This window comes from Macaca thibetana, chromosome 20 (assembly GCF_024542745.1).
Source record: "Macaca thibetana thibetana isolate TM-01 chromosome 20, ASM2454274v1, whole genome shotgun sequence".
Lineage (NCBI taxonomy): Eukaryota > Metazoa > Chordata > Mammalia > Primates > Cercopithecidae > Macaca > Macaca thibetana.
In genome coordinates this window covers 60,904,422-60,928,828 of record NC_065597.1, presented here as the reverse complement: position 1 = coordinate 60,928,828, position 24,407 = coordinate 60,904,422, and the positions used below count along the sequence as shown (strand labels likewise).

The following is a 24,407-nucleotide window of genomic DNA, read 5'->3' as shown; positions in this document are numbered from 1 at the left end:
AGAGTGTTTAGTATGTACCAGGTGAAACATGCTATTCTACAAAACCAGTTCAGGGAAGTTAAGTAGCTTGCTCCAGGCCAGCCTGCTCGTCATTGATCACCCTGGATTCAAACCCTGTTTTTAGCTCCGATTTTCCTAGTTGGGACTTACTTCATGTCACCTGTGTTAGAATGAGTTGTTTACAGTCTAGGAGCATCTTATAGTGATGGAGAGCACTGCCTTTGGAATCATGCAAAGCTGGGTTCAGTCTTGGTGCTGCTACTAATTTCTACCACTTTGAGCAAGTTACCGTATCTGTTATGACGGAGGTGTTGATAGTAGCGCCTGGATTTGTGAGGACAAATGACAAATGAGGTGTTGATAGTAGTTCCTACATTTGTGAGGATAAACGAGAAATGTAGGTGTAATAATACAGAGAAATAATTTCCTGGTAGCTAGAAATAGAGTTATTTTGGGTGGGAAGTTGGATAACCTGGCAATGGGAACACCCTCTTCTGCAGTCACTTCTTTACTGTAGTAAATTTCCTGGTATTTTTGTTGAATGGGGTGTGTAAGCTGAAGGGAGATTTATGAAAGACGATGAATACAGATGATACAATTCTAATGAAGTTTCTGCTCTATCATGTGGCTCCTCTGTAGCTTCTGTAAACTCACCACTGCATCTTTTGTAAAATTACTTTTTGTTCATGTGCTGCAGAGTCGGATGAATTTGAGCAGTATTTCCAGATTTGAGAAGAGAGCTCCACGGTGAGACGCCTCTCGCCTTGGGGACCAGTCCTCAGATTAGGGGCTGTGCAGTCAGTATCCGCAAATCCTTCCCCCACGATTCCCAGCCCACCTGTGAGTGGCCTATTGGATTCCAACCACGAAGTGTTATCGATGATCTCTTCAGTACGTGGGGCTAGCACAGTTCAGCATATATTTTCCCAGTTTAAGACTCTTTACGTTTATTATTATTATTATTTTTAGAGACAGTCTCCCTCTGCAGTGCCCAAACAGCTCATTGCAGCCTCCCACTCCTGGGGTCAAGAGATCCTCCCGCCTCAGTCTACAGAGTGGCTGGGATTACAGGTGCATGCCACCATGCCCAGTTAATGTTTAAATTTTTGGCAGAGACGAGGGTATGGGGGAGGGTGGGTCTCGCTATGTTGCCCAGGCTGGTCTCGAACTCCCGGCCTCAAGCGATCCTCCTGCGTCGGCACCCCAAAGCTCTGGGATTACAGGCGTGAGCCACCGTGCCCGCCTGATTAGGTTTATTACTCATTGAATACAATCCTACGGAGCTGCACAGCAGGGTCCCAAACTCAAGCTTGTGGAAGGTCACACCTGGGAAGCGTGGAGCAATGACCTAAAGCGCAGTAGCCGGAGCCAGAACCCGCCCCGGGAACTCCCCCGGAGGCTCTCTTGGCTCGCACAGCCGCTCCCTGGCCGCTCCCCTTTCCCCGCCTCCTTCACTCCCACGCTTTTGGGACTACACTTCCCAGCGCCCCTTGCGGAGGAGGCGGGCCGCGAGCTGCTTCCGGGGCCGCTTCCTGGCTTTGGACTACATTTCCCGTGAGGCCTTGCGGCCCCGTCCTGGATTTCTCCAGACTCTTCGGCCAGCACCGCCTCCGCCTGGACTCCACTTCCCGGCAGCGCCCGCGGCGGGGCGGGGCAGGACGAGGCGGGACGCGCGGCCCGAGGGGCGGGGGTGGCGGGCAGCCCGGGGCTGCTGGGGGGGCCACCGCCTCCCTGGGCCTGCCTGGGCGACCGCCTCCGCGATGCCGCTGCTCGTCGAGGGGAGGCGAGTGCGGCTGCCGCAGTCCGCCGGGGACCTCGTCCGAGCCCACCCGCCTTTGGAGGTGAGCGGAGCGCGGCGCGGGGCTTCGGGGCGGGCCCGAGGGGAAGCTGCAGGGCGGGCGAGCGCCCTCCTCACCCCGCCGCCGCCCGTCTCACGCGACACAGACTTGAAACTTGGCGCTGTCGGCACATCCGGAGCCCTGACTGTTGGCTCGCGCCTTCCCCTTGAGGGGTCCGGGAGCTTTTGCCTTCTTGAGACTTCAGCGGACTGCAGCGGAGGCCACTCTCTGACGGGGGAGGGGACGGGTGCCCAGAGAGGTTAGGTGACTAGCCCAAGGTCGCACAGCACCGCGGCTTGAGGACACGCCGGGACCCTTATTCCCAGACGGGGCGGCTGCAGCCCCCAGAGGGGCCGGTCCGTTTAGGCAAATCCGGCCGCCCGCCTTCGGGGACCGGCAGCCTGCCGTGAACGTTGCCTCGTCCTTGCGTCCCCGTGAAGCAGGAGGTTATTCCAGGGCGGGCTTCGGAGAGCGTTTGGGCCGGGGGATCTTGGCGGGGACCCCCATTCCTTCCTCCTCTCTCCCCTACCCCCGGGGCGTAGGGCGCCGAGTTATTTTTAGCCGGAAGAGCGAGCCTTGCAACCCAGCTGGGCCATAGGACCACGCCCTGATGCACGGGTTTTGTTTGTTTTTTCTGCTTTTGTGCTCAAATGGATCTCTCAACTCTTGTCCACGCTTCTGCAAGGGCTGTTGGCAAGGGGGTTCTTAGTTTTTAAAAAGAGCGGGGCGTGGAGCGGGGGAGGCAAACGTCCTACTTGCCATAGATCCTGTTAAAGGGGACTCAATCAGTTCGTTGATTTGAGAATCAAATATCGAGCCCCTAATATCTGTTGGGCACCGTACTTATCACTGTCCCTACCCTCGGAGTGTTTATAGTCTAGAAGGGAGAATGGTTTCTGATGGAAGAAGGCTCAGATACTGTAAACTGTTAAGTGCCATAAAGAAAAAGCGTCCCCTTTCACTCTGAGATGTGAAGCACAGGAACCTGACCAAGTGTGTGGGATTGGGGAAGGCATTTAGAGGTTTCATCTGTCACAGCTGTACAGTTTGTGATTATTTTGTTTGCTCGTTTGTTCTCTATTTGATCTGTTCCCAGAATGTAAGCCTCCTGAAGGCAGATAAGAGTAGTATCCTCGCTTTTGTATCCTCAGAGTGTAGGACGGTCCCTGGCATAGAATTGACGCTCAGTAAAGATGTGTTGCATAAACGAGGGCACAAAATAACCCCTGAACGTGATCTGAAGGGTGAGAAGTACTTACTGACAGGAGAAGGCAGACAGCTTGTGTGATTCTCAGCTTGCATTTCAGGACCGACCATCGTCTGTTAGCCAACATGCACCGAGCTAGGTGTGGTGGTGTGTCATTTTATCCTTGCATTGTGTTACTGTCTTGTTAACTAGCGAAGTCAGGAGTAGGACTCACCAAGGAAAAATAATTTCAGCAGCCTGAAGAATTTAGGGGACGCTCTACTTTTGTCTGTTTGAAAATGTTCGTGATAGAAAGTTAGATGGGTGTCCCGGGCTGCACACTTAAGTGTGGAGGGGGATTTGGTGACATACCGGGACTGCTCCTCTGGAAGGAAGGTTTTGGCCTATTTAAGAAGACATGTCCTAGAAAGACTGTACTGGGGACCAGTTTGTGTTACAGGAACTTTGGAAGGGGGCAGTCACCTTGATTTGCGGCAGTGTAAGTGAAGGATGCAGGCACGAGAGAGATTTGAAAAGAAGGGTGAAGGCATCGCAGCTGGGCAAGCCGCCTGGGGCGCGGTGGGCAGGAGGGGAAGGGCTCAGTGGGTGGGTGGCCTGGCCAGTTTCCCCAGAGCAGCCAGGGTGAGGAGGGGAAACATAGAAAGTAAACCTACAGAGGTGGATTGTACCCAGATGACCAAATGACCAAGGGGCTCAGATGGACTTTTCACCTACTTAGCAACAGGGAGACATTAAAGGTTGGAATTTTTTTTTTTTTGGAGACTGAGTTTCGCTCTGTGGCCCAGGCTGGAGTGCTGTGGCGCAATATCGGCTCACTGCAACCTCCGCCTCCCAGGTTCAAGCGATTGTTGTGCCTCAGCCTCCCAAGTAGCTGCGATTACAGGTGCACACCACCAAGCCCAGGTAATTTTTTTATTTTTGGTAGAGATGGGGTTTCACCGTGGTTGGCCGGGCTGGTCTCGAACTCCCGACCTCAAGTGATCTGACCGTCTCGGCCTCCCAAAGTGCTGGGATTACCGGTGTGAGCCAGTCTGCCTGGCCTGGACTATTTTTATGTAATAAAGCAGGGTGTCCTCTTTGTAGGAAAGCAAAATATAATAATATAGAGAAGAAAAAAGTAATGTATGACTACAACCATTCTTCAGTTTGGTGGAAGTCGTAATGGAGGTTTTTCTTTGTACATAATTTGCTTTTAAACAATGATAGCTTGCTATATGTTGTTTTATGTGTCTTTTTCATGTAACGACGTGTTCTGAGTATGGAGTACCAACAGTTCAAAGCCTGTGTGTAGCTATGACTAGCAAATAACAATAACAGTAATACAGTGGAAGCTGCCAAGCACCACAGCAAGTGTTACTGCTATTCCCATTTTACAGATGAGAACTGTGAGGCACAGAGAGGCTGGGAAACTGGCCCCAGGCCCCACATCCTGGGAGCCGGGAAGCCAGGATTGGAACCCTGGCAGCCTGCCCTTACCTCTGGAGCCGCGCTATTCAGTACAGTAGCCACGAGCCATGTGGTTCCTTATGATTTAAATCAATTAAAATTAGACAAAATTGAAAACTCAGTTCTTCAGTAGCAGTAGCCACATTTCAAGTGCTGAGCAGACAGAGTGGCTCCTAATGAGACAGTACGAATATAGACTGACCATCCCTGCAGAAAGTTCCTTTGGCCAGAGCTGTTGAGAGCCCTCCCTTAGTCACTCTTAACCAGTCACTGGGTACGCGGTCACCAGTCCTGCAACATCTTGGGTGATATAGTTCCATAGAGTCTACAAGATGCTCACAGCATAGCGTAGTTCCTGCTTTTATTAATTTATTTATTTTTGAGAGACGCAGCCTTGCTCTGTCACCCAGGCTGGAATGCAATGGCGCGATCTTGGCTCACCGCAACCTCTGGCTCCCAGGTTCAAGCGATTCTCCTGCCTCAGCCTCCCAAGTATCTGGGATACCAGACATCCGCCACCATACCCGGCTAAGTTTTGTATTTTTAGTAGAGATGGGGCTTCAACATGTTGGCCAGGCTGGTCTGAAACTCCTGACCTCAAGTGATCCTCCTGCGTCGGCCTCCGAAGTGCTGGGATTACAGGCGTGAGCCACTGTGTTGGGCCTCATAATTTCTTATATACAGTTGTGCTTTACGGTTCACAAATCACTTTCATGCCGCTCTCCTGTTTATAAAGGAAGAAGTGACAAACAGGACAGCAGGGGTGAGGGCCACATGATCATCCCCTAGGTCACAGCTCGGTGACTGGCTAAGACACAGGTCAACAAGCCACAGCTCATGGGCCAGACCCTGTTTATGTATAGCCTGTAGGCCAAGAGTGCTCTTTATATTTCTCAAAGGTCGAAAATCAAAATAATATTTTGTAACATGTTAAATTGTATTGAAATTAAAACTTCGGTGTCACCTTTATAGTTTTACACATACCATCTGTATGGTCTGTGGCTGCTTTCACTTCGTCACAGCAGAGTTGAGCAGTTGTGACGGGGACTGCGGCCTTGCAGAACCTCAAATATTTACTGTCTGGCCTTTTTCAGAAAATCTGCTGGTCACTGGGTTAAGAGAATACTGCCTTTGAATAGGAATTGGGAAACAGGGATGAGGGACTGAGGGAAAAGTTTTTTTTTAAAGCAAATATTAGTGTCTAGAGAATATGAGAGGTTAAGAAAACTGGGACTATTTGTATATGAATTTATAAAGTAGGACTGTGTGTTTTTCCAAAGAAGGGAAGTTTGGGTAAACTCTTTTCACTACTTAAAAAAGGAAAAATTAGCCAAGTGTGGTGGCGTGCGCCTGTGGTTCCAGCTACTCCAAAGGAGGCTGAGGTGGGAGGATTGCTTGAGCCCAGGAGTTTGAGGCTGCAGTGAGCTATGATGGGGCCACAGCACTTCAGCCTGGGCAACAGAGTGAGGCCTTGGCTCTTAAAAAAAAAAAAAAAAAAATTAAAAATAAAGTAGAGGCTGGGCACAGTGACTCATGCCTATAATCCTAGCACTTTGGGAGGCTGAAGCAGGAGGATCACCTGAGGCCAGGAGTTTGAGACCAGCCTGGGCAACACAGGGAGCCCTCCCATCTCTACAAAAAATACAAAAGTTAGCCCGGTGTGGTGGCTCACGCCTGTAGCGCCAGCTCCTTGGGAGGCTGCGGTGGGAGGATTGCTTGAGGCCAGAGGCCGCAGTAAGGCACGGTCTTGCCGCTGCGCTCCAGCCTGGGAGACAGTGAGACCCCGTCTAAAAACAGAAATTAAAACATAGAGCAGAGCAGTCTGCCGCGCTAGTTTTCTGGCTTTCTCTCTTCCGATAATGTTTGCTTTTATTTCTTTGGGAAATCGAAGGAGCTGTGTTGAAGAGAGACATGCTTTTTGGTCTCTGTGAAAGGAATAATTAATTTCTCACAAATAGCTTTGCTTTTGAGTGGTGACCCAGTTGTGAAAATGAGTGTTAAAAATTCGCCTCTGCGCCCTCCCTTCCCTTCCCTTCCCTTCCCTCCCCTCTCCTTTCCTCCAAGAGCAAAGCAGAAGGTAAGTATTTCAGGAGTAATCAAGAGGGAATTCTGAATTCTCCCCTATGTTACTCTGAATGAAGGTGAGGTAGGAAGTGGAATGAGAATGAGAGGCTTTCACCTGTAGAGGTGTTCCGAGTTAGAGTACAGTCTGTCACACCCGTTTCTCATTGACTTCTGGAGCAAGCAAGGCTGTCTTGCCAATCTCATTTTACACTGCAGTTCATTTAATCTTTAGTTTGTTTCTTAAATTGAGGGGCTTGTCTCATTTTCATTGACACCTTGCTTCCGGTTAATGGAAGTGTATAAAGAGAAGAAAACGCCGTGTAAGTAATCAAGCTGATCATTATGTTTATTACATGTCTTCTTTTAGTTTAATCTTAATTTTTTTTTTTTTTTTTTTTAGGCAGGGTCTTGGTCTGTCACCCAGGCTGGAGTGCAGTGGTACAATCATGGTTCACTGCAGCCTCCACCTCCTGGCTGCAAGTGATCCTCCCACCTGAGCCTCCAGAGTAGCTGGGACTACAGGCACACGCCACCACACCCAGCTAATTTTTTTTTTTTTTTTTTTTTTTTTTTTTTTGTAGAGACAGGATATTCCTTGTTGCCCAGGCTGGTTTTGAACTCCAAGGCTCAAGTAGTCCTCCCTCCTCAGCCTCCCAAAGTGTTGGGATTACAGTTGGGAGCCATCGCACCCAGCTGCTCTTATGTTTTATTGAGCGAGCACTAACCTAAATTAGCACCACTCATGCGAAATGGCAGGAAGTCGATAGAAGACTGAGACTGCAAAACTGTCCTCCCGCGTAGGCAATACATACATACGTTGCCCGGAAGATTTTGTTCATCCAGGAGTTTGTTGCAAGTAAGAAGGAAATGATGATACATTGTAGTGTTATATCAATTTAACATTTTTGAAAAAGTTTTCATTAAATAATTTAACCACTTGAATTTTTAACCACTTAATTTTTTTTGCAAGCTCACTAAATAAGTTTGTACAAATACTCAGTTAGATTATTGACACTTAGTATTAACATATCTTTCGTAAATTTGCCTTATCCATTCGGTTCTTATATTCTAATAATAACTATGTGATAGAACATCGAGAGAAGAGAGGACAACAGCACCAGGAAATCACTCATGTTTGCTCTTTCTGGCACAGCCATGGTTGTATTGGTGAAATTTCCTTCCAGTATTTTTCTCTATAAGCATTTAATCATTGTCATATCAGCAGCACATTTATAGCTCTTCAAAACATTTTTTCTACTTCTATAGCTGGCTTTTCAATTAGCATTTTGAAACTCTTTTTCCCGTAGTTTTCATTTCTCATGACTGTGTAGTTAGTGGTTGTGACTTGGTTCTGTGCATAATTTACTTACTTTTTCCATTGTTGCTCCCAGCTTTTCCCCATTACAAATTACACAGGGGGCAGGGCACGGTGGCTCATGCTATAATCCCAGCACCTTGGGAGGCCAAGGCGGGCGGATCACTTGAGGCCAGGAGTTTGATACTAGTGTGGCCAACATGGCGAAACTCGGTTTCTATTAAAAATACAAAAAGCTGGGCATGGTGGCGCCTGCCTGTAATCCTAGCTACTGGGGAGGCTGAGGATGAGAATCACTTGAACCTGGGAGGTGGAGACTACAGTGAGCTGAGATCATGCCACTGCACTCCAGACTGGGCAACAGAGCAAGACTCTGTCTCAAAAAAAAAAAAAAAAAAAAAAAAAAAAAAAGGCAAATAACACAGAGATGAACACATTTGGAGTTATTTCCTTAGGACAGATTTCCAGAATTGAAATTACTAGGTTAGGGACTAAGGTAAAAAAGAGGAGGCCAGGTATGGTGGCTTATGCCTGTAATCCCAGCACAGTAGGAGGCCAAGGTGGGTGGATCACTTGAGTCCAAGAGTTTGAGACCAGCCTGGGCATCATAGGGAGGCCCCATCTCTACAAAAAGTATAAAAATCAGCTGGGTGTGGTGGTGCAGGCCTGTGATCCCAGCTACTTAGGAGGCTAAGGTGGGAGGATTGCTCGAGCCTGGGAGGTGGAAGCTGCAGTGAGTTGAAATTGTACCACTGTACTCCAGCTTGGGTGACAGAGTGAGAGACTGTCTCCAAAAAAAAAAGGGGGATGTGATTTCAGAGCCATCCATCCACTATTCCTGTGTAATCTGATTCTCTTTAAATTGTGAAGAGTCTCACACTCTTTAGTAAAGAACTGTGATAGCCGGGTGTAGTGGCTCACGCCTGTAATCCCAGTACTTTGGGAGACCAAGGCAGGAAGATTGCTTGAGCCCAGGAGTTCAAGACCAGCTTGGGCAACATAGTGAGGCCCTGTCTCTTTAAAAAAAAAAAAAAAAAAAAAAACTGTAATAAAGGATTTTTGCATCTCATTTCATAGGTTATTATGACATCTGATTTCGTAGGTTAAACCACTGCGCAGAACCTCATCGTTTTCTCTGCATTGTTCCGAATGACTGTGGCGGCTGCCTTTTTCTTTGAGCCTCTCTGTCCACTAACACACTCCCGACACACTACCGTGCTGCCCACCAGAGCCCGCTTTGGCTCTCTCCACATCTTTAGTTTTTCCATCCTCACTAATTTACATCACTATTTTATTTTTTTTTAATTAAACAGGAAAGAGCCAGACTTCTCAGAGGTCAGTCTGTTCAACAAGTGGGACCCCAGGGCCTTCTGTATGTTCAGCAAAGAGAGCTTGCAGTGACCTCCCCAAAGGATGGTAGGTTAGGAAGCAGTGAATTGGGCGTTATCCCAAAAGGCTATTGGATATTTTATTTTATTTCTTTTTTAAACAGGCTCCATCTCCATTCTGGGTTCTGATGATGCCACTACTTGTCACATTGTGGTCCTGAGGCACACAGGTATGACGAGAGAGGTGAAGGAAACCATTACTTAAACTGACCCAACCTTTGGGACCATTGAAATTCTCGCGTTGAGTTTCCTGGTGTCTTGTTGGAAGCGGACTCCGCTTACCTTTTTTCTGGTCTGCATGGTGTCTCCCTGGTGTCCTGGTCAGAATGGGTTGGCTGGGCAGCACAGACCTTTCCGTTTTTCCCCTACAGGATATTCAAAGACGAGGCGGTCCAGAGGGACAGGCGGAGTCTCGGCCTCTGCACTGCGCTTGCATCAGGAATAACTTGAGTCCTTTTACCCTTGTTCTTCAGGTAATGGGGCCACCTGCTTGACACATTGTGACGGAACCGACACCAAAGCTGAGGTCCCCTTGATCATGAACTCCATAAAATCCTTTTCCGACCACGCTCAATGTGGAAGGTGAGATCCACGCTGCTCTCATAGGTGAATTGGGATCTTGGAACCGTCGCGTGCAGGACGTGGCCGTGGAAGCTGTTAGGGGAACACAGGATGCCGCCACCGCCGTGTCTGCCTCGTTCCCCTGGAACAGAACCTGGCACGACTGGGCACTGCGTCAGCAGTGGTTGAGTGAATGAGTGGGTGCGGGACTTGAGATGGAAGGCTTGACTTTGAACTTGATGTCCTCTTAGGAACGTCGCGTTTGCGATTTTCAGGTCGCTTTGCTCCCCCCCGGGTGTGGTAGCTCTTCGTGCAGTCATTTTTCCCGCAGTTACTTGTTAAATGCTTCCTCTCACCTACCCCTTGTAGTTTCTAGGGACACAGCAGTGACGAGCAGACAGAAAGCCTGGCCCAAGGTGTTCGTATTCCGAAGCCGAGAGACTGTACACAAGAGGGGGTGTTGGGTGGTGAGGCGGTCTATGGAGAAGACGAGGCCAGGAAGATGTGGGCACTGTCAGGGGGCGAGGCCTGTAGTTCTTTTTCTTGTTCTCTTTCTGTTGTTGAGATAGGGTCTTGCTGTGTTGTCCTGTCTGGAGCGCAGTTGTGTGATCTCAGCTCACTGCAGCCTTGACTTCGCAGACTCAAATGATTCTCCCACCTCAGCCTCCCGAGTAGCTGGGACCACAGGTGTGCACCACCATTCCTGGCTAGTTTGTTGTATTTTTTTTTTTTTGTAGAGACAGGGTTTTGCTATGTTGCCCAGGCTGGTCTCAAACTCTTGGGCTCAAGTGATCCTCTCAGCTGAGGGGGGTGCAGTTTTAAATTGTAGCACATTGATAGTTTCCCACGGATTGCTAGAGAAGCAGCAGCCTCCAGCCCGGCTGCCCCCGCAGCACCTATCCTCGCTCCCTGCAGTAAAGTATCTGCTGCCTGTGTTCGACAGAGACAGGCACTGAGGCCCAACATGCTGGAGCACACAGGAGCTAAGTGGAGGCTGATGACACAGGCCTGCTGGCAAGACCACTGTTCACACACCTGTCCCCTCTCCGTGCTCTGTCTTTGTGTAGACCTGGCAGGCGTTGCTGTCATTTTATTTGAAGTCTAAGGCAGCCATTGAGTGAATTATTCCCATCACATACAAAGGCTTGGATTCGCAGGAGTCAAAAAAGGAAAGAAAGAGTTCTCTGGGAGAGTTTTGCTAGTCAATAGTGATCGATTCTAAATTCTACCTCTGCGGTCTGTGCCAATGCTGGGCTGACTTCCTGGGCATGTGACCCATGCAGACCCAAAATAGTATTTTCATTTGCCTATCACCTTGTCCCCGGCAAGGGGACATAATCAGTGTCATTATGTTGCCACACACTGTGCTCCATGGTTCTCAGAACATGCTTGTCAGCTCTTCCTGATCTGTTGTAGAACAACTGTGATCACTTGGGGAGTCAGAGGCAAACCTAGTGGCCCAGTGGCGAGCAAAGCCATGGTGGGCACAGCTCTCTTTACTACTCGGAGTTTATGAGGAGGCCCCTTGAGGCTGTGCCCCATGCTGGATACATCCAAGGTCCTGGTTCATCCCTTAGGAAGACTGTGTCTCAGAAGGCAGCGTGAAGTCCGGCAACACTTGCCGAGCGTGAATTCCCCCGGTTGACGGGCTGTGGAAAAGGGGGTAGTAGATGAGTGTGGGAAACACTGGATTCAACAAAGTTGGGTTTTTTCAATCGCAGGACTTCTCAGAGTTTCACTGTGCTAATGTGCAGTGTGACTCCTAAGGAGGGCTTCCAAGAGGCAGTGGCTCAGTTTTTTTGTTTTGTTTTTAAATTTGTTTTAGAGCCAGAGTTTCACTGTCACCCAGGCTAGTCTCAAACTTCTGGGCTCAAGCAATCCTTCCACCTCTGCCTCCCGAGTAGCTGGGAATAGAGGTATGTGCCAGCATACCTGGCCCCAAACTTTTTTTTTTTTTGAGACAGAGTCTGGCTCTGTCACCTATGCTGGCATGCAATGGCACAATCTTGGCTCACTGCAACCTCTGCCTCCTGGGTTCAAGTGATTCTCCTAGCCTCCCAAGCAGCTGGGATTACAGACGCCCACCACCACGCCCAACTTATTTATTTATTTATTTCCCCTGAGACGGAGTCTTGCTCGGTTGCCCAGAGCTGGAGTGCAGTGGTGCGATCTCGGCTCACTGCAATCTCCACCTCCCAGGTTCAAGCAGTTCTCCTGCCTCAGCCTCCCGAGTAGCTGGGATTACAGGTGTGCCACCATGCCCGGCTAATTTTCTTTTTTTCTTCCCTTGACATGCAGTCTCACTGTGTAGCCCAAGCTGGAGTGCAGTGGCATGATCTTGACTCACTGCAACCTCTGCCGCCTGGGTTCAAGCAATTCTCCTGCCTCAGCCTCCCAAGTAGCTGGGACTACAGGTGCATGCCATAACGGCCAGATTTTTTTTTTTTTTTTTGTATTTTAATAGAGATGGAGTTTCTATTCTATTTTGTATTTTAATAGAGATGGAGTTCTATTTTTTTGTATTTTAATAGAGATGGAGTTGCTCAGGCTGGTTGCAGACTCCTGAGCTCAAGCAATCCGCCTGCCTCAGCCTCCCAAAGTGCTGGCATTACAGGTGTGAGCCACTATGCCTGGCCTAATTTTCGTATTTTTAGTAGAGATGGAGTTTTACCATGTTGGCCAGGCTGGTCTTGAACTCCTGACCTCAAGTGATCCATCCACCTCAGCCTCCCAAAGTGCTACGATTACAGGTGTGAGCCACCGCGCCCGTCCTGTGCCCGTACTCTTCTAGAGCAGAGCTCCCCACTGGTGCATGGAGGCGGCATCACGTTTGTGTTCAGATATGGATCCCCTGAGTCCTCAGGGCCCCTGGGCAGGGTCCCCAGAAGCTTGCCATTGGCCTTGGCCGTGTGCTCCAGGTATTTTGTTTTGCGGTGGCACGAAGATGACCTGAAGCTCTGCTGTAGAGCAAGGGCTCACAGAAACTGAGAATGAAAGTTCAAAGTGAGACCAGTGCACGCACTGGTGTCGTCTTCTGGCCTCTGACCCCTGTCCCATCTCTTTGCCAGGCTGGAAGTGCACCTCGTTGGAGGCTTCAGTGACGACAGGCAGTTGTCACAAAAACTCACTCATCAACTTCTTAGTAAGTTCATTGTTTTTTCTTTCCCCCAAATTGGACACAAATATGTACCTGTATTTGCTTGGGTTAAAAATCCCAACTAGTACAAAACCTAAGAAGGGTACCCCCACTTGGAGCAGCGTAGAGAAACACACTGCCTCGCTTGGAGTTTCACAGAAACACTGAATGCATGGAGCTCATGTGTAGGGTTGCAGGGCTGGAGACAAGATTTTCTACTAAAACGGCAGTGGACACATTCCAAAACAGTAAGTGCTCTCAACTGTGTGAAAACAGAGCCACCCTCCCTCCTGGCAAAAATGTCCATTTTAATCTGCAGAAAATTAAAACACTGATGATACCGTTTTTTCCCTATTAGCATGTTTTTTTCTTTTTCTTTCTTTTTTTTTTTTTTTCCAGACGGAGTCTTGCTCTGTTGACCAGAATGGAGTGCAGTAGCACAATCTCGGCTCACTGCAAGCTCTGCCTCCTGGGTTCAAGCAGTTCTCCTGCCTCACCCTCCCGAGTAGCTGGGATCACAGGCGTAAGCGACCACACCCACCTAATTTTGTACTTTTAGTAGAGACGGGGTTTCACCATGTTGGCCAGGCTGGTTGTGAACTGTTGACCTCGTGATCCACCTGCCTCGGCCTCCCAAAGTGCTGGGATTACAGGTGTGAGTCACTGTGCCTGGCCTAAATTAGCAAATATTTTCAAGAAAGAAGGAAACAAAGATGACATTGTTGTGTGTGGACTAACCACGAGGCTGTGAGGTAAGCTTACTCATACAATGGTACAGCCTGTGCGGGAAGCAATTTGGCATCATGACTGAAGGCCTCACTCTGCCGCCCAGGCTGTAGTGCAGTGGCACCATCATGGCTTACTGCAGCCTCAACCTACTGAGTTCAAGTGATCCTCCCTCCTCAGCCTCCCAAGTAGCTGTGACTAGGTGCATGCCACCATGCCCCGCTGATTCTTCTTTTTTTTCTGAGATGTAATCTTGCTCTATCACCCAGGCTGGAGTGCAGTGGCACGATCTTGGCTCACTGCAAGCTCTGCCTCCCGGGTTCATGCCATTCTCCTGCCTCAGCCTTCCTAGTAGCTGGGACTACAGGCGCCCGCCACCATGCCCAGCTAATTTTTTGTATTTTTAGTAGAGACGAGATTTCACCGTGTTAGCCAGGATGGATGCCCAGCTGATTTTTAAATTTTTTGTAGAGACAGGGTCTTGCCATGAGTTAACTCTTAAAAAAGGTTCATATCCGGCCGGGCACGGTGGCTCATGCCTGTAATCCCAGCACTTTGGGAGGCCGAGGAAGGTGGATAACCTAAGGTCAGGAGTTCAAGACCAGCCTGGGTAACATGGTGAAACCCTGTCTCTACTAAAAATACAAAAATTAGGCCAGGCGCAGTGGCTCCTGCCTGTAATCACAGCACTTTGGGAGTTCAAGGCAGGCCGATCACCTGAGGTCAGAGGTTCGAGACAAGCCTGACCAACATGGAGAAACCCCGTCTCTACTAAAAATACAAAATTAGCTGGGCATGGTGGAGCATACCTGTAATCCCAGCTACTTGGGAGGCTGAGGCAGGAGAATTGCTTGAACCCGGGAGGTGGAGGCTGTGGTGAGCTGAGATCATGCCATTGCACTCCAGCATGGGCATCAAGAGCAAAATGGGCATAGTGGTGCACGCCTGTAATCCCAGCTACTCAGGAGGCTGAGGCAAAATTGCTTGAACCTAGGAGACGGAGGTTGCGGTGAACTGAGATCGCACCACTGCACTCCAGCCTGGGTGACAGAGGGAGACTCAGTCTCAAAAAATAAATAAATAAGTAAAAGGTTAATATCCTTTTTTTTTTTTTTTTTTTTTTTTGAGACGGAGTCTCGCTCTGTCGCCCAGGCTGGAGTGCAGTGGCGCGATCTCGGCTCACTGCAAGCTCCGCCTCCCGGGTTCACGCCATTCTCTTGCCTCAGCCTCCCGAGTAGCTGGGACTATAGGCGCCCACAACCGCGCCCGGCTAATTTTTTTGTGTTTTTAGTAGAGACGGGGTTTCACCGTGGTCTCGATCTCCTGACCTTGTGATCCGCCCGCCTCGGCCTCCCAAAGTGCTGGGATTACAGGCGTGAGCCACCGCGCCCGGCCGGTTAATATCCTTTGACCCAGTAATTCCCCTTGTGGAAATACATGCTAAGAAAATAATCCGAAATGTGCAGAGATTTGAGCCTGAAGATGAGCAGTAGAACATTACGTATAACAGGAAATCTGATGTTATCAGAATAATAATTATGTAGTCGCTAAAAAATAACACATAAAGGTGAGAATTACATGGGAAAATACCTATGCACAAGCAAATCAGGATATAAAATTGTTGGCTGGGCGCAGTGGCTCATTCCTGTAATCCCAGAACTTTGGGAGGCCAAGGCTGGTGGATCACTTGAAATCAGGAGTTCAAGACCAGCCAGCCTGGCCAACATGGTGAAACCTTGTCTCTACTAAAAATACAAAAATTAGCTGGGCGTGGTGGCACACACCTGTAATTCCAGCTACTCGGGAGGCTGAGGCAGGAGAATCACTTGAACCCGGGAGGCGGAGATTGTGATGAGCAGAGGTCGCTCTACTGTACTCCAGCCTGGGTGACAGAGCCTAAGACTCCATCTTAAAAAAAAAAATTGTAAAATTGTCTTTATGGTCAGCTCTGCTGAGCACAGAAAAATATGGAAGAAAATACACTAATTAAAACAGTGCTAGGATTATAGACATTAAAAACCGACTTCCTTATGTTCTCCTGTATTTTTCAAATCTGTTACATTGGCCAGATGTTTGTCTTTACAACTCTGATAATCAGGAAAACAGTTTACTTAGGAGAAAAGTAAAAATCTTATGAATCCATGGGTCCCCGCAAAACTCTCAGAATGAGGAAAAAAATGGGAAGGCTCAGCCCAGGCTCCTTTGGGCCTGAGGCTGAGAATGTGGCCGTCTTCTGGCGCTCAGGGTTCTGTGCTGTCAGCTCCCCAGAGGCCAGGCTGTGGCTGCTTGGGCGTGGGCGTTGGGGTGTGGGGTGGAGCACACTCAGCTGGCTGCCGTCCCTGCCTGTCCTTGGCTTGCTCAGCAGTTTGTTCTGGTAACTAGAGGAACTTTTCTGACATCCAGTCTTGAACTTCTCATCGTAGGTGAATTTGACAGGCAAGAAGATGACATTCACTTAGTGACACTGTGTGTGACAGGTAAGTTCTGCCATTTGTCCCAAAGTGAAGATGTGGGTCTCAGGACTGTTTTGCCCCCAGCCTTGCAGTGGGCCCAAGTCCTGGCACACACTGCTGTCACGGGTTGGCCAGCATCTGTTCTGGCTCTTCCTGTGGGATGGCCTTCCCCTTGCCCTTGTCACCATCTGCCCAGCCTCAGTTTCATGCGGCCCCCTTGTCTCCCAGGAAGGAGGGCACTGGATCTCAGAGGAGCCACCACCTGTGTGGCAGACAGGGTGCACGGAGAAGGTGGGGGGAGTGGGGACCAATTCTGCAGCCGCCAGTTTGTTCAGTAAAAACCCCCCTGCCTTGGGACAGGGTAGGGAAACAGGGCCACAATCCCTTTCATTTTCTGGAATTTTCCTCCCTTTCTGCATTGAGGAGTTCCTTCTTGGCCTTCATTATACAAAGTAAAAATAATTGTTTGGTATTTCTTTAAAAAGTGTATCTTAAAAACATTTTTATTTTGTAGAATTAAATGACCGGGAAGAAAACGAAAACCACTTTCCGATAATATATGGCATTGGTAAGTAGTGTGCATCTTTTGTGGGTTGGAGGCTTGGTCACATGTGCGGTTAAAGTCTAATTCAGCAAACCAGTGACCCCACTGATGTCAGGATGGGACAGCCTTGGGTTCAGATCCCAGCTCTTGCGAACATCTGCTGTGAAACCTTGGGCAAGTAGCTTAACTTCTCTAAGCTTTACCTACAAAACTGAGGTAACATTCACTTCTTAAGACTTTGAAGCAGCAATGTGGTAGCAGATAGAAAGCACAGGCCCTGCCCACCCTTCCCAGGAGCTGGGAGAGCACCTGGTTTTGTTTCCGACTCTCCCCAGCACCCCAGGCCAGGCGCCCTTTTCTCCTGTCAGTGCTCTGGGGGAGGAAGGCAGGCACTGGAATCCTCCTATACATCAGGAACTGAGGAGGTTTTGCTTGAGAACAGAAGTCCTCCAAAGTGTAAAGCTCAGGCTAGAGAAAACCCAGAACCATCCTCCCTGCTTGACAGCCCCAGGACTCCTGAGGAAAAGGCGAGGAATCGGCTGTATTTCAGAGAGCTGCTGCTGTATCGGTGATACCTGATTGATTTAGCTGGGCAGTAGGTACATGGTGTTCACTGTTCTATTCTCTGTAATTTCGTGTATGTATAAAATACTAAATTGTGAAGATTCCAACAGAACGATCACAGTTCACCTACCTACCCCTGGCTGTACACCAGTAGGGCTGACCAGAGGTTTTGCTACATGTCCGACTGAAGGAATGGCTGCCTTCCATGTGGAAAGCAGCTCTTGGTTTAGAACAAAATCTCATCGAGTTCAGCTCGGGCCTCCCTGCACTTTTCTTGGGGTAAAGGTTGCATTTTCCCTCCCCAGGGAGGGGAACTCTAGACACTTAGGAGCCATTCTGTTCACCCTCCTATCTTTCTCTTAGGAGTGGAGGTAGAAATGTTAAGACTGTGCAGACTTTTCGCCTTGGTCTTTTGTCAATTCAGAGTCATCCTGTTGTCCTTCACAGCTGTCAATATTAAGACTGCAGAGATTTACAGAGCCTCCTTTCAAGATCGGGGTCCAGAGGAGCAGCTGCGGGCTGCGCGGACTTTAGCAGGAGGACCAGTGAGTTTGAAATCATCTTTGTTAAGGGGTTAAAAAAAAAAAAAAAAAAAGGGGGCATCAGATATCAAGGCCTTAAGTTTTCTGGATCTTAGAAAAGTTTATGCTGTATGTCAGCTTCTTTACAGTTGTCAATTAGCAGGGACCAGCACATACATACATACTGCCCCACACTCACTGTCTCAAAATAGTAATGAACATCTTGAGGTCATCAGCTCCAGTTCTCTGCCTAAAAGGTGTGGGAGGTATGTGTGAACCCAAGCATCTGAATTCAAAGAGAACAAACTTCTGTTACTTCGTAAGAGCCTTCCTGTAAAGTTCCTACAAAGAGAGGAGACCTGGGACGCAGGAGTGGAGGTTTCTCCCCTCTGCACTCGGGACTAGGCATTCTTTTGGACCGGGTCGCCGAAGAGCAATTTGCTGAAACAACCCAAAATAATGATCAAATTAAAGTCTGATTCCCTCAGTGTACTTAATTAAGTAACACTGTAATTTTAAAAGTTAGAAAACAGAAAACTCAAGGTTTATATGCCATTTGAGGAATGGGTGAAAGCTTTAAAAATGCTCAAAGTGTGAAAAAACAGAAATCATATTCAGGCCACCCCAAAGAAATCTTCTCATTTATGAAATGCTGATGTTTTCACTGGAAACTGTGTTTGGATTCAGAGCGATTTGTTTTGCCACCCCTTTTAACATTTTTAGGACTTCTCAAGGAGCCTAACAGGCCTAGTTTAGTTTGATACTCAGAACAGATTTCAGTCTCAGTTACCAAAGTGAATATTGCTGGGTAAGCTGAGGCTGCCATTGGCAAATTTGGGAATTCAAGGAATGGATCATTTGGCAAATTAGCTTCTTTCTTTTGATGGGGTAAAGGCTGCATTTTCCCTCCCCAGGGAGGGGAACTCTAGACACTTAGATAGGAGGGTGAACAGAATGGCTCCTATCTTTCTCTTAGGAGTGGAGGTAGAAACGTTAAGACTGTGCAGACTTTTCGCCTTGGTCTTTTGTCAATTCAGAGACAGGGCAGCAGGCACCGTATGCTTTTCAATTGCAAGGTGATCAGTTGTTTGGGCTATAAATAATGAGGCAATGAGGAACACAGACTTTAGTCAGACGCATCTGGGTTTGAGGCCCAGCTCTGAGGCTTACTGGACATGTGACCGGGAAATGGGCCCCGTTTCTCTGAGCCTCAAGTTTTCACCCCAAATGGGAAAAACACCCTTGTCCTGTGGGACTGCTCTTGGCGCTCAGCAGTCATGTGTATGCCCCACAGCGTGCAGCAGCAGACACATGGGACGTGTTCAGTAGCTGGCAGTTTGTTATTTCAGACAGGCTTGAAGCAGCTTATGCAGAGAAATGCATGAAAGGACTACACTGGTGCTTGCGTTACTGGGAGGGTTTGAAAAGTGGGTGACATTCCTGAAATTCTATCCTTGACACGTTCTTTTGTAGATGATTAGCATTTATGATGCAGAGACAGAACAACTTCGTATAGGACCATACTCCTGGACGCCATTTCCACATGTGGATTTCTGGTTGCAGCAAGATGACAAGCAAATACTAGAGGTGAGAGTTTACAGGCTGGGTAAGTCTTAAATCTCTGGACCCTGGTTTCCCCATCTGTAAGGAAAAAAAAGGGTTTAGACCAGGTCATAGCTGCTTTCCCTTTTACTTTTTGGATGCCATTGACAGACCCCATTTAACTTGTATATCAACTGGGGATATGTCAAGTCCTGGATGGAAATTTGTGTGGGTAAAGCAGTAAGCATTCAGCTTTTTTCTTATTAATCCAGGCCACCTCATTTCTTACGTATTTTACTATATATGTGTCCAAGAACAAAGATACTTTGACATCTTTATCAAAGCGGGGAACAGCAAGGTGACTTCTCTCATGCCCACCATCTTGTGTTTTCAGAATCTTTCTACTTCGCCTCTGGCTGAGCCACCTCACTTTGTTGAACATATTAGATCTACCTTGATGTTTTTAAAAAAATACCCATCTCCAACTAACACACTGTTTCCTGGAAATAAAGCCCTACTCTACAAAAAAAATGAAGATGGCTTGTGGGAAAAGATCTCTTCTCCAGAAAGCTAAAAAACAGGAATTACCAAAGAAAGCACCTTTTTGGCCTGACAGAGACCATTGGTGGGGCTGGTACGAATCCAGATTTGGAACCTACATCCGTTGGGTCGTAGGCCTCCTTGCCTCCTGTCTTTCAAATGACTTTCAAAATAAAACCTTATTTTGGCAAAGGCATTTGTTGAGACTTACTTTTTGGTTTACTAAAAAGTTGATGTCCAGCTTTTTTTTGGTCAGTAACAAGGGGCAGAGGAGACCCTACCTCCCACTGGTCTATCGGCAGCTATTTCAGGTACTTGGGTAAGTCTTTTGTAATAACATTGATAAACTGAATTCACTGTTAACAATTTCAAGAACCTTTATTGAAACCAACATTCGAATAATATCTCAAGGGTGAAATGTTTCAGCAAAACCAGTTTTAACAATTCCAAATATATATAAAAACATGTAATTTTGTTAAAGGTGGTAATTTACCCCTCCCCCATTTTATCTGCTATAATTCATTGCACCAAATAGGGAAGACTTTAATCATCTGCACCAAAAAAAAACCACAAAAAACCCTGCATTTTAACAAGTGTCAAATGTCAAAAATCCCATCAAATCAGAGTATAATTATAGGCTTAATATGGTATAACTAAGGCTTCTAATACTACAGTCCAGAAACCCAGTGTGAATTCCCCATTTTCAGGTCTCCCAAAAGTTTTGACTCTGCTGGACTAAAAAGGCACAGGGGCCATTACTTACTACGAAGTGATGCAGTACTTCGGAAAAGGAGGAACAGGCAGTGCGAGTGAGCTTCTACTGACTTAAGCAGGGAGCCTGGCTGGATCAGCATGAGAGTGATCTGCTGGTTCGTGTTTCTGAGTTGGGCCCAGGTGAGCTGCCAGGGCAGTAGAAGCTGCAGAAGCTTCAGTGGGAGACAAGTCAAAGGGGTACTTGCTTTCAGATTTTAACCCACGTGGGTGCTGTGCAGCACACGGGAGAAGGCTCTGAAGGGTAGCATCTACTGGGTTTTCAGCTACTAAACAGAAATGAGCACAGTCTGTACTTATGTGCCAAGTTAAAAGCTTTACCAGTATTTAAAAATATATGGTCAGGAGGAGACTTTACATAGTTTCTCTTTACAAACAGTATATAAAGGGAGAAACGGGCTTGTGGCAGAGGACAGTTCTGGACAGTCGCAGCCTTGCCACAGCTTAAGTGGACACAGTCCTTACTAAGTCTCCAGGAAGAGCAGTAGCTGGGGAGGGTTTCTGATGCTCTTATTTACAATCCCACAAACACTGCTTTCCTTCAAGCCTAGCAGGCCCGTTGTATATTTCAAGTTGATCATAGTAAAGACCGACTAACACCGACAGCAAAGGAAACGGCCAGTCTCACCTCTGAAGTGTCACAGAGAACCTGGAGAATGCTAATGAAAAGCTGTTTGACCAAAAAGTTGCCACGTGCAACCTCATCACTTAGGCTTATGTTTAGAAAGAGCAAGGGTCCAAGTGGTAGACACTTGAAATTCGAAGTGTTTTTTGTGAATAAAAAGCGTTTATGTTAACTTAGGAAAAAGTGGTATTAGGACAGCAAACAGTTCCTGGTGGTTCTACATTTACAGGAAGTTAGACAAGCCGACTGCCCTCCTAGAAAGTCTACCTTTCAGGCACATAATTGTGCCAAAATCCCAGTGAAGCACGAATAACAGTAATTTATATTAGTATGTGGCACAGTTCACATTTCCAATAGAACTTCATCTTCCCTGAAACAATACTCAGTACAGTCTCAAACCACACAGTGAGTCTTATCTTAAGCTCTCCGCTCCTTCTACCTGTGGGTGGTCATCTTCTGGGTGAGGGGCCCCTTTCTGGAAGGCCTCGCTCCGGCTGGCGTGCTGAGGGCTGGGAGCCCCTGGGTGTCCCTCAGTGCTGCTGGCCTCGAGGGTGATCTGCTCCGGCCCACCGGACAGGCGCTCCACCTTTTCTAAGTCTTCAATGTGGCTGGCTGAGCTGGTCTCACTCAAAGCATCTGAACCTCGCAGGGACCTCTTAAAAGGCTTCTGGCCTACAGAAAGGGCAGACAGACCGTGCCGAGACTCAGTGAGGAGACTTCCGCAACACAGGCTGGCTCTGCAACAGATAATTGCTTTACTCTGGACACGGCTTCAGCAGAAATCTTGACTGGCTCTGAGGTGTGTTCAGAGATGAGAAAACCGAGAGCTGCTAGCGTGACACCAACATGCTCCCCAGGCCAGGGAACTCTCAAGGTCATCTTCGTTAGGAAATGCGCAGGAGGGTAAACACCACAGTGACAATGTCATCTTTCATTGTTGGGGGGAAGTTGGGGAAGAAGACCCCAACTTCCCCTTAGCATGCTACCGAAGGATTTCTTCAAGGCTGAATTCCACAGCCACCAAAATGGTTAAAGAGATGGCGGTGGTTGGTCTTAAATGAAGAGAAATAGACGTCTGGAGTTCAAGAACCCAGAAAACAAAGGAATACCTGAACTCAGCGTGGGCCGGGGGGCACTTACCTGGAAGCCTCTGCTTGGTGCGGCTGCCCGAGGGCGTTGGAGGCGGCGTGACTCCTGCACCTTGTGCTTTGTAGACGTATATGGGTTCCGTGGACTCCAGAGAGCCTGCGGGAGAGGAGAGGGCTGGGTGGAAACTACAGGCACAGGCCGCCATGGAAGACACCACCTGCCCTCACATAGCCTTGTTCCCCAATAACCTCTTTCCAGCCACTGAGCCTGCCACAGAACGGTGGAGACGAGAGCACTTATGAATGTGCTGAGAGCTAGAGAAAGCGCCTCACAGGGCCAGCACTCGAGTGCCGCATGAGCGCACCCGGGGAGCCAGGCCCAACAGGGAAACGTACTGTAGCCACAAGAAGTGGGTGCCTCTGCTGAAGGCTAAGGCTTGGGAGATTAGAAATCAGATAATCTTTTGCTTTCATGACAATGGAGTCATCGTTTCCTGGGGAAGAATGAAGGAAGGGGCTCGAGTGTAGGAAATTACTTCCTCGGTAGAACAGGAAAGGAGTCACAGACTGTTAACACCCTCCCCACATTCCAGCGGCTGGAACGCTTGCTGGCTGCCTGGTTCAAAATAAACTGTGCCAGCGCTCCACGCTTCAGTCTCTGCATTGCCGCTTGCAAAAGCCGTCCTCTGCTGGCGCAGAACACACGTGAAGACAAGAAGTATTAACCCTGAACCAAAGTGCCCAAGACACAGCACCCTGAGAGTCTGCACGGCTGAGTAGGCGCATCCTCATGGCCTCGCGGTGGCAACAGCTGCGGAGAGCAGGGTAGCTGCTTCCCTGCTGTTTCAGCCGCCAGGGTGTAGGGGGAGGAGGGCAGGGCACACCAGACCTTGTCTTCTCAGATGCCCAGCCCACATCCAGTGATGAAGAATGGGAACCAGGCCGAGCTTCTTAGTGCGAAGAGTGTTGGGACCCAAGGGCATCTGGTGAAACCTCCCAAGGTCAATGAGACCTGGGTGGCGGCTACGCCATCCTACCTGCTGTCAAGTTAAAAGTTCTTCCCTTCTGTAAAGCCTGGACCGGAGAAAACCAATTCAGCACGGAGCCCACTACAGGGATCTGCCGCAACACCCCCTGCAAGACAGGACCAGTGCTCAGGGTCACCTGGCCTCGCGGCGGCGCCCCCAGCCTCTGCCCGTCGGGGGCCTCACCTCTTCCAGAAGCCGCTCTTCATTTGCCTTCTGCAGCTCGACCTGAGCTTCCTGAATGCCTTTCCGGACCACCTCTGTCATGTTCTCCAGCAGCTGCGGTTAAGACCAAGAAAGGCATCCCTTGTTTAAGCTGCTCGCCTGGGGCCCAGAAGAGCTAGTAACATGGCACTGAGGGAGTATTTCAAAAGCAGGTCAATGAAATCCTGCATTGAAATGCCGTGTAAAAAAAAAATAGAAAATCAAAGACAAGCGGATAAAATGCTCATAGAGGCCTAGGCAGACACACCTTGGTGACCAGCCTCACTTGGTAGGTATTCCTATAAAGTCAGGCTGGGAAGAAACCTCAAGGAGTCCACCCAGGAAGGAATGAAGCTGGCTCCTCGGCCACATGTCTCTCTCCTTTCACAGCAGTCTTACCTTGGTCCCTCTTCTCTCCTTTTGAGTGATTTTAAGGAAGTAATGATCTGTTTGGAGGATACCTGATCAGCCTTCTAGCCTGGTCCTCCACACTAAGGGACCCACAGCAGTAGGTCTGTTCCTGGTGGGAAGTGCTGTAGGGAAGGGGTATGGGGGGAACCACACATAAAGAAGGCCGTTTCATTCACCCTCAGGACACAGCTCCAGAGCGGAAGTCCTCCCTGACCTTGGTGGCAGGGGTGAATGTGTCTGCCTGTGTGTCCAGCTACCCGCCGTCTTCTCCAAGGCGGGGTTACTACACCGCGTGGCTATGTGGATCTTTCCCCCTGAGCTTGTGAGATCACTGGGGCATGGGCTGTCAAACCCACTTGGCATCCCTGACACCTGGCACAAGGCCCAGCTTACAGGAAATATTGACAGACTTTAAGAGAGAATGAACAGACATCCCAA

The 24,407-nt window shown here is 48.5% G+C and overlaps 2 protein-coding genes across 7 annotated transcripts in view; one reads left to right on the top strand and one right to left on the bottom strand.

The window, feature by feature from the left end:
• The window catches only part of NTAN1 (N-terminal asparagine amidase), a 215,455-nt gene extending 195,414 nt beyond the window's left edge, over positions 1 to 20,041 (top strand). The window contains exons 2-11 of one of the 4 annotated variants that reach the window (XM_050774110.1): positions 1,734 to 1,841; positions 9,184 to 9,286; positions 9,363 to 9,428; positions 9,732 to 9,840; positions 12,888 to 12,961; positions 16,105 to 16,158; positions 16,649 to 16,702; positions 17,690 to 17,787; positions 19,237 to 19,350; positions 19,700 to 20,041. In XM_050774110.1, the coding sequence (XP_050630067.1) occupies positions 1,761 to 1,841; positions 9,184 to 9,286; positions 9,363 to 9,428; positions 9,732 to 9,840; positions 12,888 to 12,961; positions 16,105 to 16,158; positions 16,649 to 16,702; positions 17,690 to 17,787; positions 19,237 to 19,350; positions 19,700 to 19,879 (933 nt within the window). In that variant the 5' untranslated portion in view covers positions 1,734 to 1,760 and the 3' untranslated portion in view covers positions 19,880 to 20,041. Of the gene's footprint in view, positions 1 to 1,660; positions 1,842 to 1,971; positions 2,098 to 9,183; positions 9,287 to 9,362; positions 9,429 to 9,731; positions 9,841 to 12,887; positions 12,962 to 16,104; positions 16,159 to 16,648; positions 16,703 to 17,689; positions 17,788 to 19,236; positions 19,351 to 19,699 lie in introns of those variants that run through there. The other 3 variants (XM_050774113.1, XM_050774112.1, XM_050774111.1) reach the window with 3 other exon arrangements.
• PDXDC1 (pyridoxal dependent decarboxylase domain containing 1) overlaps positions 19,226 to 24,407 on the bottom strand; it is a 471,229-nt gene continuing 466,047 nt past the window's right edge. For all 3 annotated transcript variants that reach the window (XM_050774086.1, XM_050774085.1, XM_050774084.1), the window contains 5 exons: positions 23,541 to 23,633; positions 23,367 to 23,463; positions 22,382 to 22,486; positions 21,681 to 21,913; positions 19,226 to 19,404 (listed from right to left, as the gene is read on the bottom strand). In XM_050774086.1, the coding sequence (XP_050630043.1) occupies positions 19,345 to 19,404; positions 21,681 to 21,913; positions 22,382 to 22,486; positions 23,367 to 23,463; positions 23,541 to 23,633 (588 nt within the window). In that variant the 3' untranslated portion in view covers positions 19,226 to 19,344. The remainder of the gene's footprint in view (positions 19,405 to 21,680; positions 21,914 to 22,381; positions 22,487 to 23,366; positions 23,464 to 23,540; positions 23,634 to 24,407) is intronic.